The 16,990-nt window shown below is 43.4% G+C and overlaps 1 protein-coding gene across 2 annotated transcripts in view; it reads left to right on the forward strand.

Moving 5' to 3' along the window:
• The first annotated feature begins 227 nt into the window (after positions 1 to 227).
• Positions 228 to 16,990, forward strand: part of ST8SIA5 (ST8 alpha-N-acetyl-neuraminide alpha-2,8-sialyltransferase 5) — a 50,336-nt gene continuing 33,573 nt past the window's right edge. The window contains exons 1-2 of one of the 2 annotated variants that reach the window (XM_083882946.1): positions 228 to 528; positions 16,023 to 16,130. In XM_083882946.1, the coding sequence (XP_083739072.1) occupies positions 398 to 528; positions 16,023 to 16,130 (239 nt within the window). In that variant the 5' untranslated portion in view covers positions 228 to 397. The remainder of the gene's footprint in view (positions 529 to 16,022; positions 16,131 to 16,990) is intronic. The other variant, XM_083882947.1, reaches the window with a different exon arrangement.

A 16,990-nucleotide genomic window follows, 5' to 3' on the forward strand; every position in this document is an offset into this window, starting at 1 on the left:
ATGAAAATGGGATTGAAGTAGATAATTGCTAGCAGCGGGTTTTCGAGAGGAGGCTCAGAGGGAACAGGATGCCTCTCGCACACACAGCAGCAGCACAGGCTGGGAGAGAGCTCTGAGAGACGATTTTTTTTTTTTTTTTAGATGTTACCCACGTCTGAATCTCCTGGAAACTTTGCCATGGAAGCAGCGAGCCATTGCGCGCAGTCCTGGAGCTAGCATCCAAAAAAAAAAAAGGGGCAAGGAAGGGGCAGCGGGGGCCAAACAATGGCACACCTTGTCCTTGGATTGCTCAGAGGAAAACCAGCAGACACTCCCCTCTGCCCCCCAGCAAAAAGGGCATGAAGGTGGAGATGAACTGAATTTCACCCAGTGAAGCTCCAGTGGCTCTTAGGGAAGGATGGGATACACTGACCCTTCGTCAAGCCGGGATTTGCTGGGAAACAGAACTTTGTTCTTCATCTTCATCTGCGCCTTCGCCGTGGTCACCTTGCTGCAGCAGATCCTCTACGGGAGGAACTATCTCAAGAGGTAAGGGGGGAATTAAGGAAAAGTTGTCTGGTCGGGCTGATGGGGAGATGGAGCTCCAGGCAAACCATTACAGCAGTTCAAATCACTTCTCAGCGTTTTGCTGATGATAATAATAACACCCTGTCAGTCTGGGAAGGTGCATCCAGCATCTGTAATGTCTGTTGGATTGTGAATGCAGGAGGAGGTTAGGCAGAATTGTAACGTTTTGTGAGTTTTCTGGATTGTGTTTTAGTCCTCAGCTGCGGCAAAAATACGGGTTTGTATTCAACTTAAACGGACTTGTGCCATCTGAGCATTTGCCCCTGGTCAGACCTTGCCTTAAAGGTTTCCCTCTCTGTGTAAGTTCAGGCTGAAATGTCTCCAGAGGTTGAATTGAGGTAGCATGTTCATTGCTGAAACTTCAATGTCTCTAGAAACATGCAGAGGCAGTTCCTAAAAATCAATATTAGCGTTCCAGATAACCAGGAGAGCACCTTGTATTTGCACTGCTGTGTTCTTATGGATTGCTGCTGAGACTGCCCGGCTGTGGAGCACATCAGTCTTTGATCTGAAAATGCTCTTTTTCACAGCAAACACCGATGGGGCTCTATAAATGTTTAACCTTGACCCACGCAGAGTTTATTTTACTTAAGCCTAGTTTGAGAAGTTACAGCTCTCGCACGGTTTTATGAAGATGAATGTTTCCCTTACATGCTTTGAGGTAAGTGTTTTAGATTTGTAGGCAAGCTGCTGTGGAATTTTTTTCACTGGAATTAAGCTGCATTCTGCCAGGAGAGATCAATGGTTTGGTTCTTGCCTTGCTTGCAACTCATGTAGTTGTTTGCCTTGTGCCAAGAACAAGCAAAATGCTGGCAAATCAGCAGACATTTCTCTCTGGGAGGGAAAAGCCAGCATGATATTAACATATTTAGACAGGGGTGTTGTTTACCCACAGAGCGATTTGTGTGCCTCGTGTAGCACAAGGATTTGTCTGGGGGACTCTGATTTTTGGGCACCTCAGCTCCAGAAAGATGTGACTTCCTCAGCTGGAAGAATCAAGAATGAGCAGAAATGTAAAAAAACATGGGGTTTTTTTTTGGCTTGGGGAAAATTGAGGGGAGAGAGGATAACTGACTTGAAATGCCCAAATTAAACCTTAGAAAAAGAAAGCAATAAACACATCTCTCTAAAGACTCACAAAGTCATAAAAGGTAGAAGAAGACATTTAGATTTAACCATGATGGGGAACTCTTAAAGAAAATAGTTACATGAAGAGGTATAAAATCTCCATATTTGGGGGGCTTCAGGAACCTGGTAGGTAGACAAGGGTAGAATTAATCTTCCTCAGTGTTAAGAATGTGACTTTATGGCCAGGTTGAGGTCTCATCTTGCCTTATTTTCTCAGTTTTCCCCATTTGTTCTGGAGGCCTGTCAGCCCCACCAATCCTTCCTTTTCCAAGTCAAAATGACTGCAACAGGATTAGAGGGAGGAAAAATAAATCCCGAGTACAAAATGAAAAGAAAAATGGCAGAGTAAAGATAAAATGATGAGAAGATGCAGCCAAAAACTCTTCCACTGAGTGATCTCTGTGGTCTGCTTCTGTCCTGGCTCATGCCCTGGGAGCCTCTCCTGTCATCATCTGGGGATGAAAAAAGGCTGATGTCCAATTCCCAGGATTGCAAGGAGAAAGTCTGGTTCTGAGCCATCTGCCATCAAAGACTCTCAAGGAGGGAGATGACCATATATTTTATGGCCATATATATGACTTGGACTGGAAAACGCTGCTGGTTTGGGTTTTTTTTAACAATGGTTTGTTTATTTTTGTGGTTTTTTAAATTTTTTTTAATTAATCACATGAAAATAGTCTTATAGAAGGATCCCCTAACTCAGTACAAGAAAAAAAAATTAAAAAATAAAATAAAATTATCCCTTCAACTCCTTTCTGCTGGGAATTGGCAGTTCCCATCTTCCATGGAAATTAAAATGCAGGACGTGGCTATAAGTTTTTGGTGACAGAAAGGTGATTTAAACAGTGCCCTGCGCTGTTACCACAATATTATTATGAAGGTTTTTTTTTTTTTTTTTTTTCAGCTTTTCTTTTCCTTCCCTCACTCTTAATTCCCTGCAGGACCTTCTGGTGAGCATTCCAGGGCAGTCTGATGCCCAGTGAGCTCTGTGCAGGGGCAGCTGTAGCCTTTAATTACTCTTGCAACTTCACAAACCTCCGGTGTTAAGCCCCCTGCCAGGAGCTGATTCCGGCTTTGAGGCTCCTTGGACGTGTTATAACTTGTACCTGGTGGTTTTGGAGAGGGGAAGTGGGGTATTTATAGCCCTGGTGCCACTTGCCAAGCTTGGGGACACTGCTTGAACCTGCAGCCGTTTACTCACTGGGATTCCACGTGCAGCTTGTTTGGGATAAATCCCAACACCTGCAGCTACAGCCCCGTGGCCTCTTCCCAAGGCAGCAGGAAGAAATTCCCCTGTGTATCTGGAGAAACCTGAAAATTGCCCTAAAGTACTGTTTCAGTAAATGTACAGTGCTTTTAAGTCTAAATATAACACCGGGGTAGCTCTTTTCTCTGGTGGAAATGGGTAAAGGCCAGCAAGGCAGGGATGTGTGACCTAAAACAAGCAGCTTGGGGACAATGCAGGTGACAGCATTAGGCTCAGGACTGGTCCCAAAGAGCAGAGTGGAGAAAGGTGCCCTTTTCTGGGAGAAAGATGGAAAAGTTTGCTATGTGGCTGTAAGATGTGCCATGCCACTTATCCTTACTAGCAGGGAATGGGCTGCTTTGAGGGCCATGAAATCCCACCTGAGGCTGTCCATGGAGGCTTGGGACCCTGCACTTGTCCATAGCCATGTTCCCAGAGCATCTGTGCTGGTGGCAGGGCTGTGGGCAGGAAAGGATACTCCAGGAAATAAGCTCTGCTCAGTGAAATGTGATAAGGACCCCAGCCTCTGGTCAAAGTTCTCTCTTTCTCCCTATGGGATGTTAATGGGCTCCTGGTATAACTGGATGAAGGGGACAGTGCAGAGATCAAATTTCTAGGCATTCATACATTTTTTCACCCAGTGTGTAATGTTCTCCACTACTTCCTTTGGAGTTTTAATACAGTTTCACTGGAAAGCAGAATCCTGTCCACCTCTCTCTTTTTTTTTTTTTTTTTTTTTTTTTTCCAGTTTTCTCCCAGGTGGGATGGATGTGGGGGCTCTCACCAAGGCCAATGCCTCATCCCTGTAGCTGCAGCTGAAATCCCAACAAGAGAATCAAACTACAAACTGCAGAAACTACATCCGGAATCTCTGGTCTCTGTAGCTTCTGATCCCCAGTAAAAAGGATGATGAAATGAGATATAATTAAGGGACTTTAATACCGATCTCTGGGGTAATTATTTTTATTTTAGGATTAATGTGATGATTAAAAATCCACTGCATTGATCTGCTAAAGTAGGTTAAATGCTGTGGACTCCTGCTTAAATCCGGAGCTGCCGCTTGCTTTTGTATTGACTCATCCTTCCAATGCTCAGCCTTTCAGCTGAATTTCCTTTTGAATCAGATGCTCAGCTGAGGGCTGGCCTTTTTTTTGTCAGCTCTTGTTTGGCCAGCAGGGAATAATCCTGGATTACATCAGGAAACTGCCACTACAGTAAAAAAAATGTGGAAATCTGTCTTCATCTCCCAACCTGTAGCATGGGAGGGATCAATAGGACAGCCCTTCCCTTTGGCAAGGGAAAATTATCAGAGCAATACTTTGCTATATACCAATATTCTGTTGGCAGGAAATTCACTAAATTCTGGGGTTTTTAACATATTGACTTCTGCACAGGGAGAGTGTCAGGTGAAGAAGGGAATCTGCACCTTTAAAACTCCCTTTTTTTTTTTTTTCAGCTGAGTGAGGAGAACACATTTCCAAAACTATTAAAGACTCTAAACAAATACTACCCCAGGGCCTGCCAGAGGGTAAATAAAAGATCTCACAGCAAGAGTCAGCAAACCTTTCCATGCAGGCAGCCTGCATTATTTGAAAGCTTTGTATCTTCTAGATGAGAATAAAACATCACTCTTACATATGTGTGCCCTCTTACTAATATCAGAATCTCATGACTTGAAGCAAACCCACCATTTCTGAATATCTTAGGCAGCTTTTCAACAGTTGCAAATCAATTCCCAGGCATCCTTACTTCTTTCCTTACCATATAAGATTATTTGTGATCACTTTCTGTACTGCATGGACTAAAGGAATAAACCCAGAGAAAATAACACCTGAGCTACACATTTGAGAGATTATTTAGTCTGTACCCTAAAATCATGTCATTCTTTCAGCAGGGACAGCAGGAATTGCAATGGGGACATGGAGGCTACATGTGGCCCAAGTTGTATTTTGTCCTAAACTGGGTTTTTTTTTGTCCTAACTCAGGTCATTTGAGAGTTCCTGCCCCATCCCTGGCACATGCTTCTCTGGCCAGCTCAGAAGACCTGTGAAAGTGTTAACCATAACCTAAGACCATCTATTCCTGTTTTAAAACTCTCCTTCCATTTAAATATCTTCCCCAAGAGGCACAATCTGAAGGTCACCTAGTGAGTCATCTCTCTCTGGTCACACAGCTCTGTGCTTCCAGTTCTAACCAGAGGGAATTACTACCCCACAGAAATTACATGTATCCTGTGAGTCATCTGGATGAATCCCTGAAAAGGCACTGGGCAGGTCTTGGGGTTGGGAGGTTTTCTTCAGGGAAGAGTGCTGGAAACTTCAGAACGAAGCAAAGACTTCAAGCAATATAGAACACCAAAAAAACATGTGTTTACAGGATATGGGCATCACCTTAAAGTGGCCAAATCTAATCAAACAGAGCGGGTGAAGCTGAGACTCCAGCCATGCTGTTCCTGCTGCAAGGAATTCCCAAGACCTTTCATGGGGTGCAGGCATCCCTGTAGGCAATGGGGTGGAGGGGGCAGAGCCAATAGGGAGCTGATAGATTAATTCAGCTGTTTCCAAAGACACGGGTTCACAGAATCACTGAATGGTTTGGAAGGTTGGAAGGTTAGAAGGGACCTTAAATTTCATCCTGTCCCACCCCCTGCCATGGGCAGGGACACCTTCCACTGTCCCAGGCTGCTCCAAGTCCCCATCCAACCTGGCCTTGGAGACTTCCAGGGATCCAGGGGCAGCCACAGCTGCTCTGGGCAATCTGTGCCACCCCTCTCACAGGGAGCAATTTCTCCTAACATCTACCCTAAACTTACCCTTTGTCAATTTGAGGCCATTGTCCCTTGTCCTGTCACTCCAGGTCCTTGCAAATAGTCTCTCTCCACCTTGCTTGTTGCCTCCCTTCAGGTGCTGAAAGGCCACAATTAGGTCACTCCAAAGCTTCTCTTTTCCAGGCTGGACAATTCCAGTTCTCTCAGCTTTTTCTCACAGCAGACCTTCTCCACCCCTCTGATCATTCTGGTGGTTTCCTCTGGACTGGCTGCAGCACATTGATGTTCCTCCATCCAGGGGCCGGATGCAGTCACCCCATCCCAATGATCATCCCTTTCTCCCTTTCTCACTGCTGCTGTTGGTTTATTCAGGCAATTCTCCTGAATCCAAAAACATTTCCTTCTTCTACTGAAAGGTTTGGAGATTTTTAATTTGCTTTTAAAGGAGAGCATCAAGTGTTTGAAGTTTTAGTATTAGAGTGTGAGGAAATGTTATTTCCTCTCTTGTGCTCCCTGGCAGTGCCCCCTTATGTCCCTGGTGCAGAAAACCAGCAGGGTTTATATCCCTGCTCCCTTTATGTTGTATTTCTAGCAGTGTTTTGTTTCACCTCTGCTCCTGAGATGGCAAAACCACCTGCTGGTCTGGTCTGTGAATTGCCAGTCCTTCTCCACTCTTCAGATGACAGTAAATTAAAGTAATGAGTGTCCATTATTTCAGTGTTTTACATGTGAAAATTGCATTATCCCAGGCGTGCCACTCCCTGGTGTGTTACACCATGGTCCTTCCTGACCTCAGATCATGGGAGATACATCACTACAGAGTGGCCTTCAGACACTTGTCCCTTTTATTGTGGCTGTGTCCACCCAGCAGCTCCTAGACCAGTGTCCACAATCCCACCCTGTGGTTGGTTTGAATCCTGCTGGACTATAGGAACTCTCCAGAAACTTTTTGCCCTGGAACAGTGAATTACAGGTGTCCTGCTTATCATCCAAAACGTGGCCATCATCCTTACTGATTAATACAGAGACAATTAAATCCTGATTGTGATTCATGCAGTACCCAGTAGCAGCTTCCTTCAGTCCAACTTCATTGTGTGAAGATTTAGGCCTGCTTCAGCCTGTGAAAACAATTATTCTTGTGTATTTGGCTGAATATCTGGGTTAAATCCTCATTTTGCACGGATCTGTTGCCTCAGTATGACAAAGTAATGGTTGAGTTTCTCCAGTGCCCAGCATTCAACACCTTTTCATCCAATGTGAGTTAACTGCTGTGACATTTCTTTTAGAGAAGAAATGCCATCAAATTATTTCATGATGTTTTGAAAAGAATTACCTGCTTGGCCTCTATGTGTGTGGGCAGGTACAGAGTTCAGTCTTGCCTCCATTTGTAAAAAGCCAAACCCAGAGCCTGTTTTGTTGTTGTTCCCATTTTGTGTTGTTCTCCACCAATGTTCCCCTCAGCCCCAGCTGTGATGGATCACACCCTTGACAACAAATCTCTGTGGCCAGTGTTGATGACCTGGTAACTTGTCTTTTATTTTTGACCAAGCTGGAGTTTTCTGATCATTCTTACACTTGCTGGGCTTGGTTCAGCCATAACCACTGTGCAAAGCCTTGTATTTTCTTACTTCCACTGAGCTTCGTTCTTACCCTTGATTGCTTTTTCATTTAATTTCTCAATTTTTAATTCAAGTGTATTCATTGCTCAGCAGTCCATGTCTCCCTCAGGCAAATCGTGGACTTAACCTCTCATTTCTTTGAGGCATGCTTTCCCTCTGTTGCTTGCATCCATTTTGCTTTTCCATCAGCCCTGCAGACAGTCTCTGTCCTTCCACGTCCTTTTTATTTAGTTGGGTTTATGCTTTAGTTCTCAGGGTGAAAGCCTTGAAAGCAGCCTCTGTCACTGGTTTGGCATTTTCTATCAGAACAAATACAGCCAAAGCTGGGCTTTTGACAGTCCCAGCTGAACATCTTAGGCTGTAAATGTTTTGGAGGGGTTGCATAAGTGGCAGGAGAAGACTGTGCCATCCACTTCTGTGATGGAGAGAGGGAATATGTGCTGGTCCTGTGCCTGGCACTGGGTACACGCTCATTGACTATGGATGCATTTTGCTCATTGTCTTCAGCATGGGCCCTCAGGGCAGTGTAAGGACACTTGACCTGATGCTGAATATATTAGTACTGGAAACTTGAGATGCAGTGCAATTATTTCAGTCAGATCTCTTGTGGTGTCGTGAGATTTGGAGCCCACGCTGCATCAGGCATCTCCCATTTCAAATGTCAGAATTTGCTGGTATCTTAAAACATCTGGGATTTCCTCTGTGCTCAAGACTTTTTTTTTTTTTAACTGCTATTCTTCTTTTTTTCTTTACTATTATTTTTTCTTTTTTCTTTTTTTTTTTCCTTTTTTTTTCCTTCTTTTTTCCTTTTTTCTTCTTTTTTTTTTTCTTTTTTTTTTGAAAACCACCTGCCTCACTATAATTTCATTGTGTTGTTGGTTTTGTGCTGCCCCTCAGTATTAAAAATAATGATATTTCAACCATGAATAATTACAATTCATTATAATAGTGAATAATTATTACCAATAGGATTGATAAAGATTATCTATTACTCCTTAGATGTTTATCTTCCAGTCACAGATGAGAAAAGTTAAGACTGTAATGGTTTGGAAGGTATCCTTTGATGTTCTTGGTGTCCTGGTCAACATTAAATCCAGCTTAAACCAACTATTTGAATGTGTTTTATCCTTCCTGGGAAGTGATTTTAGACCAAGTTTTTTTCACACATTGCTTGTGAATATCTGATACAAGATTTAACCCAAATGTGAAATGTGCTACATGAAACAAAACCCCTTTTCTGTGTAATAATGGTTATAATCCAGAAGCTTCCCACCTATGTTTCCAATTTTGCTTTTTGCACTAGTCAAAATATACTCCTCCACCATTTTAATACTATTATTTCCCTCTAATGTAGGAGCCAAACTTGTCCCTGGTATAAATCTGTAAGGCCAAGTGTGTGGTAAAACCAGACATGCTCCTTTCCCACATCCTCCATCCATATTTTGTTTTTCATGGGGCCCATGTAATTTAATTTCTTCATTTTTTTTGTGAATATACCATTCCTGTTCTTCCTCGTATTTTCATACAATTTTCAAAACCTTTTTATAATCTTGTCCCTGTGAGATGGCAAGTGATCAGCTTAGTAATTACTCACTGTCAGTCAATTTGCAAAGCTGTAGGTCACTGAGACAAAGGTGGATCTCTATTAATGCAACGAGCAGAAGTATGTATGTGCTTGTATCAGGACTAAAGCTTGCATTTTGCTGATTTCTCCAGAGAAATAAATATTTCTCTAAACTTGGCTGGTCAGATTCAATGCTGCTTCCACTGAAAAATATGAATTTTTTAAATGAACTCACATAAGAAAGGGAGCATCTTGCTCAAGTACTTGAGTTGGTCCCAGGAAATTTTTAGTTATTTGTGCCCTGCCTAGCAGGGTTATGGTCCTGGATTCTGGACTGAAAAAAAGGCCAGCATGCACATGGTATTTTCCTGGCATTTCATAGCACAGGTGAATTTGACCTGGACAGGCAGATTTATGTTTTTCTTTTCTTTTCTTTTCTTTTCTTTTCTTTTCTTTTCTTTTCTTTTCTTTTCTTTTCTTTTCTTTTCTTTTCTTTTCTTTTCTCTCTTCTCTTCTCTTCTCTTCTCTTCTCTTCTCTTCTCTTCTCTTCTCTTCTCTTCTCTTCTCTTCTCTTCTCTTCTCTTTTTCTCTTTTTTTCTTTCTTTCTTTCCTCTGTGCTACATCTTTTAACTTGTTGTGCCTTGCTTATTTATTTCAAAATGGATTGGGGTGTTTAAAGTGATATTTAACTATTCAAGTAAGCACTTGCCTTGTTCTTGTCATCTAGCTTCATTGTCTTCAGGGCTTAATTCTGGCCCTTTTGTGAGGAAAGAGGTTTTGGACACAGGCTGGTCTGACTGGGCACTGCTGGGCTGGGTTTGATCTCAGTGTCTCACTGTTCTCTGTGGTAACTTCAGTCCTTTACTCCTTTTGAGCCTCTCTGATGCCTTTTCAAGTGCAGTGTAAATAAACTTGCTGTTTCTGGCCTGTGCAAGATGGAAAGGGATCCTTGTTTTTTTCTCCAAAAGTCCTCTCACTGCTGTCTCTGCAGGTTGCTGTGCTTGTCTTCACTTGTGCAGCAGTTTGTCACACTGGAGACTCCTGATATTCCCCTCACCCAAGCTCCTCTCACTCCCTGATCCATTTTAGTGAGTGTTTCCAATCACTCTCATCTGCAGGTCACTCATGCATACCACGGTTTTCATTTTATTTTCCGTACACCCTGTGGACACGGTGAGTCATAGTTTCCTTATTTTGCAGAAAGAAGGAACTGGATCTCTGGCAAGATTAACCATCTGACTTTCCAGCACCTCTGTGACATCCCTGTTTAGTAGGCTAGGGGCATCACTTTCCATTTTCAAAGAAAGCAGAGTGATCATTTAACACTAAAGTCTTTATTTCCTCCTCCTCAAGGGCACAAGAATTACAAGTCAGGGAAACTGAGGCACAGTGAAAATGATTTTCCAGTGATATTAGGAAGCCTTTACATGGCCTGGACTGTTGGTCATCAGGATAGGGACTGGATATGGCTTCTATATCTGAGTGGTTTGTAACAGGGAAGTGCAGCACCATGACCAGGCCTGCAGAAACATGATTATAAAATTGCTAGTGATATATATGGAATTAATGAATATACTGTTTGCTCATAACTTCAATAGGAGCCAGAGTCACAAAGCTTGGATTTCCTGTCACCTCCTAATGGCCTCTTTGAAAGTGAGAGTGTATATGGAGAAGGGATATGAGAACTGCTGGAAAGCAAGAGGAGGAGAAGTGAAGACAAATATTAGAGGGAGCTCAGAACCACAATTAAATAATTTGTCTTGCTCTTGGGGACACCCATATCTTCCTTCCCTTCCTCTGCTTCTCCTTTCTTGCCCATCTGTGTAGGCCAGCAAGCTGAGTCAGGTTTTGGCTTAGCTCAACCACCATAAAATAATATTCATTTCTGCCTGGTTTTGCTTGGGTTTGGATTTAGTCTGCCTGTGGTAGATGCCAAATGAGGGTAGTGGCAGCTGTCACCTTTTAATGACAAGTGAAAATTGCCTTCTGCTTGGGATTAAATGGCATGAACTGGCGTTATTTGGGGAATAGATGGTGTCTGGAGTGGCAGGTGATGCCCCTGCTGCCACCCTGTCACCCAGAGGTGCTGATCACTGCGTCAGTGACACTGAAACTGCTCTTGTGCCTGGAAAGCACATGGATCTCCCCTGAACAAGCTCTGCTGCATACATGGACATGCCCCACTCCCTGAGTAGAGCCCAGACATGACCTCCAGCTGAGCTCGGAGACTTCTGGGTCTCCATCACTTAGCAGCTCCCTTTTATAAGCCTTGCCTTCTAGTCTGAAGTGAATTTTTGCCTTTCCTTTCCTTTTCAGAAGGACAATTGGCACTGCTGAGGGGGGAATCTCAGTGTGACACCAGCACGGGCGCAAAGCTTCTCACTGCAATTCATCCTCTTGGCCATTCTTGCCTTGTAGTTCAAAAACCTCATAATTATCTGACATCCTCTGCTGTTAAAACCTCTGCTTGTGTAGGAGTTGTTTTTTGTTTGGATTGCAGCAACAGGCTTTCAGTCTGTGCTTCCTGCTGCTTCATGACAGCCGGTTTTGACAAGCCCTTCAGAGCCACTGCTGCTTTGTTAATTTTCTGGCTTTTCACCCCCTCCTCCTATTATTACTTTACGCCAATGTTTATTTGACCACACACTGATTCGACACTTACAGTTACCAATTAGGATCAAAATATTGCTTTGACATTTACCTGAAACTCGAGGTCTCTGTTGCTAAGACATCCAACTTCGCGGAGTTTCTCCAACGCAAGGCAGAGCATTGCTCATACTTTTATTTGTTAGGGGGGAATGTCTTGTGATTAATGGTATCCATAGCTGACGTGCATCTTCCTTGATGAACAATTTGCTTACATTCATGGGCAATACAAAGCATCTCTGCACTGAGAGAGTTTCTGGTTATTACACCTTGCATGGATTCTTTCCCTGCCGTCATCAGCATCACACACTGGGGACACATACCAATTATAGAAGTTCTTATATTAGGGGAAATTGAGCAAATGGCAAAGTTCCACTTGGCAATCATTGGCAATGATTCCAGGCTTAAAATTAGCTTTTCTTTCTTTCTTTTTTTTTCTTTCTTTTTTTTTTTTTCTTTCTTTTTTTTTTTCTTGTTTTCTCTCTCTTCTTTTTTCTTTGAACTGTTTGACATGAACTGTGTAAATTACATAGTAGACCTCTATGTCTAAGTAATATCCTCAGCTTTCCTCACCTTCTTTTAATCTTTCCTTACCCTCCTTTTTGCTCTGATGCTTTTTCTCTTCCTTTTTTTCTTTTTTTTTTTTTTTTTGTGTTTCCATCCTGTGTGTGCTTTTGCATTGCATTTCTGATTCATAGAACCTTAATTTGTTTGCTGAGAGTTAGTGCTGAGAGTGAACATGATAGAATTTAACTGAAATAGAATGCCAAAGAAATACACTGATAAAGCGGTTCAAGTCTCTTTTCTGTTTTCTCAGGCTGCTTGAACATTTGGCCAGACGATTTTTATGGATGCTTACAACTCAAAACTGAGAGGATTAGAAAATTTTGTATTTCAAAAATTAAATTCTTCCAACACAAGGCTGATTGAAATCAGTGGTAAAGCTCTCAGTAATCCTGTTAGAAACAGAATTAATTCAGTGTTTTTAAATGTCACATCCTTGGTTTCTACTCAGTCCTAATACTACAAACCATTATTTATGGAAGTTGTTCTTACTGTGAAAAAGAGATTTACAGTACCACCCCTGCAAAAAATGCAGAGCAGCAGCTTGGTATCAGTCTTGCAGATTCACAGTGAGACACACAGCCCTATAAGCTGTGCAAAATTTCTCTGGTGGGGTGTTTTGTGTATTTATAAGTCTGTATTCTGTTAATCTCTGGAGTACCTGTGTGGTCTGTCTGGTCCAGGGCTGGACACTTAACTTTGATCTGACCCTAAGCTCAGCTCACAGCTCTGTACTTTGTCCTTAACCACAGAGAAGTGTCATATCCAGATCCCTCCCTGGATATTTTTGTGCCTCAATTAGATCCCCACCCTGCCACTTCAAAGCTAAGTATATTAAGCTGATCATCATAAGACATATCTGCCATTCCTCAGGGTTAGTCTTCCAATCTCCCCTTGGATCCTACCCAAAATGTGAATGTCCTTTCCACTTGGTGCCTCTGCTGCAGTGCATGCCCTTCCCCAAAAAGAGCTTGATGAAAGGGGGCATTTAAGAGTGATTTCACAATTTGTTTTGCTTGATGGACAGGTTCACCTCCCTCCACCTTGGAACATTTACTTAGATTTCCTTTCAGCTGTTACATGCAGGGTAAAGACATGGAGAGGACTTTACTGCAGGACTTTAATTCTTCATTTAATCCGCCTGAATATTGGCTATACTGTAGGAGAGTTCACCTCTGGAGGACACACCAGCACCAGCCATTTATCTGGATTAATACTCTCTATTGCAGTTTGCAGGCAAATGTCTAAGCCTCAAATAGAGAATTTAAATCCAATTAAAAAGTACTATTCCAGCTTGGTTTTCCCACACTTCTAGCCTCTCTCCCAATGTATCATTTAGTGATGGCTTTAGCAATTAAAAGATATTTTTAAGGCCATATACTTAAATGTCTTTTGCAAAGATATATATTTGAAGAAACCATGTTTCTATACTATGGTAAATGCACAGTGCAACATCATACCAGTTACAGTGCAGCAAAAAATGTGTTAGATTATAGTGCATGGGAGATAACCACAAGTGTTTATTTCAACAAGTCTCAAAGTGAAGGTGTCCAAATAATTTTCTTATGTTTTCTTCACACCAATATTCCACTCAAAAATTGTACTTTAAGCCGGTCAGCTGGTTAAAAACTGCCATAGAAACACATAAGTTATGGGACTGCCTGATAATCCAGAACACTGCATTACCCTTTGGCCATTATAGCACAATGTATACACACTTTGATATGAATCATAGAATCACAGGGTAATTTGGGTGGGAAGAAAACTTCAGCCTCATCCAGTCCCCCAGCCTTGCCATGGGCAGGGACATCTTCCACTATCCCAGGTTCCTCCAAACCCTGTCCAGCCTGGCCTTGGACACTGCCAGGGATCCAGGGGCAGCCACAGCTGCTCTGGGCACCCTGTGCCAGGGCCTCCCCACCCTCACAGCCACCAATTCCTGCCCCACATCCCATCTGGCCCTGCCCTCTGGCCCTGGGAAGCCACTGCCTGTGTCCTGTCCCTGCAGGCCTTGTCCCCAGTGCCTGTGCAGCTCTCCTGGAGCCCCTTGAGGCCCTGGCAGGGGCTGTGAGCTCTGCCTGGAGCCTTCTCTTGTGCAGGTGAAGAGCCCCAGGTGTCCCAGGCTGGCTCCAGAGCAGAGGGGCTCCAGCCCTGGCAGCATCTCCGTGGCCTCCTCTGGCCTGGCTGCAGCAGCTCCACGTCCTTGTGCTGTTGGAGGCAGGGCTGGGGCAGCTCCGCAGGTGGGCTCTGACCTGAGCACAGGGGCACAGGGGCACAATCCCCCTCCTGTCCTGCTGCCCACGCTGGGGATCTGAAGCCAGGGATACCGATAATAAGAGAGGGTTGGACTGAGACAGGCGTAGGTCCGACCACTATGGTTAATCCTACAAAGTCCCTCTCTTTCATCTAAAATGGCAGGATATATACTGTTCTAGATAGTTTACAAATGCAGACACATTTCCATTGGCACACAACACAGAAAGAACGTAAATAGATATTGTTTCACTTGTTTCTTAAGGTGGCTAAAAGATTCACACTAACAACTATACCTATTAACACCTGGAAAACCCACTATCTCCCATTAACACCTTAACATTTAATTTTTAGCTGCACCACAAACTTCACAGTTGGCCTTGGTGTGGGGCCCAGGATGGGTAGTTCAAACCTAATTCCAAAATATCTACAGGGATCAGCCCAGGGCACAGGGGCGGGGGGTGTTCAGGCTGGGGCAGGTCCAGGTCTCCCCCACAGCACCCCCAGGTCCTTCTCCCAGGGATGTTCCCTCTGCTCATCCCCAGCCTGGACTGATCCCAGGAGTTGCCCTGAACTGGGTACAGATGCTGCACTTGGCCTTGTTAAACCTCATGAGTTTCCCCTGGACATATTTTAACACCCCATGTTGCTCCTTCTTAATTCCTTGAGATAATAATTGCTGCCAGTTAGACCAGAGGATGGATGTGGCCAGAGAGATTCACCAGCCCTTGTCATAAGCCTGGTGACCAGCAAGACTCTCAGGGTCCTGGATGCCCTTTCTTTTGGAGAAAGTGTGCTGGCAGATTGCTCCCTGGCTGTCCCCACACAGCCCAACTGGGAAGTTAACTTTCAGTATTGGCAGCACCAAATGTTCACAACTCAGCTTGCCAGGCTTCTGAAATAATGAAATTGGGTTAAAAGGGAGAAGTTTAAAAATAACAATCTGCAAGATCCCTTTTTGTTGGCTTCTGAGATAAGGGAAGGGTTTTGACCTGTGTTGTCAAATGTTTCCCTAGCTTTTTAAAATTTCTACCCTGATATTGGTGTAGTTTTCAGAAGACTGCAGGTATCATGGGGGTTGGAAGAAATCTGTGAAAGTTTGGAAAACAGGGACTTGTAATGATTATGTTTATGGATTGGCTTAACATAATGGCATGTTTTCAAACAGGCAGAAGAAGCACTATATTTTGACTGTAGAGATGTCATTAAATGACACATCCTTTGCTAGCAGAGCCAAGAAATCTGAGGAAGGACCCAGTGCCCACCATATTTAGCAACTACTGTAGATGTAAAACTGAACTTTGGAGCTTATACTTCCTTATCCCTATGGTTTCCCATGTCTCCAGCTTTTGGCCCTTGCAATTTGGAGAATGAAATTTCCACCTCCTCATACATGTGTATTGTTTATGAGCACAGATAATTATGGGCTTCCTAATTTGTATGGGGAGCCTGCCATTGTTTTCATCCAAGGACCTGCAGGGTCTATGGGAAGTAAAAATTAAGTGTTTACCCTAGTAAGGTGATATCTTGTTGTTCCTCATATCTTTTAATTGTTTTTGATGTGTCATAGCCATGTTTATATGTTAAGAAATAGGACATGAGAACTCATGCTGATAGACTTAACCTAATGAATGATACCAAATATCAACTTCCTCATTTTCTTGCTAGAGGGCTGCAGTTTAGCTGGCAGAATGGAGAGGAATTGGCAAATTGGACCGGCACCTTTAATTTCACGGATGACGGAGCAGTGAAGAGTGGCAGTGACACAGGCACCAGGTACCAACACCCGAGGGAATGACTGTAGAGATATCTCTCTCTCTCTCTCTCTCTCTCTCCTTGTATGCTCTCCCCAAACGTGAGCACAGGCTGTATGAAAAATGAGATTTGCAGTGTGCTTTGGCTGCTTTGCACTGCTCCCCAAAGTACAGAAAATGTCAGGGGTTCCCAAGCACTGTGCTGTTTTCCCCCTTGGGGACATTTTGGAATATGCCATCAGCATCGAGGAAGTCTGCAGAAGGGTGGCTTCTATGTCCTGGCCTCTCCTATTTCCCTGCCACTGCTGTGTGTCAAGGTGTGGCAGTTTGGGAGAATGGGACTTCAGCAGAGAACATCCCAACATGACAGTATTGGTGCACACAGAGCACACTGGGGAACGTGGTCCTTAGAATAAAACATGTGTGCCATGAAAACATGGTTTAACTTGAATTCTTTTCAGGGCCTAGCAAGGGAAAAGGGTTCTGCCTAGATAAGACTGGAGTATTTCCTTCATTTACAGTATTTGGCAACATGAGAAGCACTGATGGGCTGCTGCACTCTTTGTACTTCCCAGTTTGACATGGGCTCAGGTGTCTGCAGGTTCATGTACAGACACAGAAAACTGGCAGCAGTTGTGCCTAAAGGGCCCCACAGCTATCCCAGGCCATCTGCACAAATCCAGGCATGGGCATAGGGTGGGTATTTTGGCTCTCTTCCTGGAACACCAGTTACAGGGGTTAAAAATCCTGAGTCGTGTGTAGCATCAAGTTCAATAAGCAGCAGGGAAATCTTAGAAAGAGCTGTAAAATAAAGAAAAAAACTAAAAACAATTTAAAGAACTCTATACTTAATTTTTATGTACAAGCAAAACTCTAGGTAAA

Source organism: Zosterops lateralis (assembly GCF_965231275.1).
Source record: "Zosterops lateralis genome assembly, chromosome: Z".
NCBI classification, from domain to species: Eukaryota; Metazoa; Chordata; class Aves; order Passeriformes; family Zosteropidae; genus Zosterops; species Zosterops lateralis.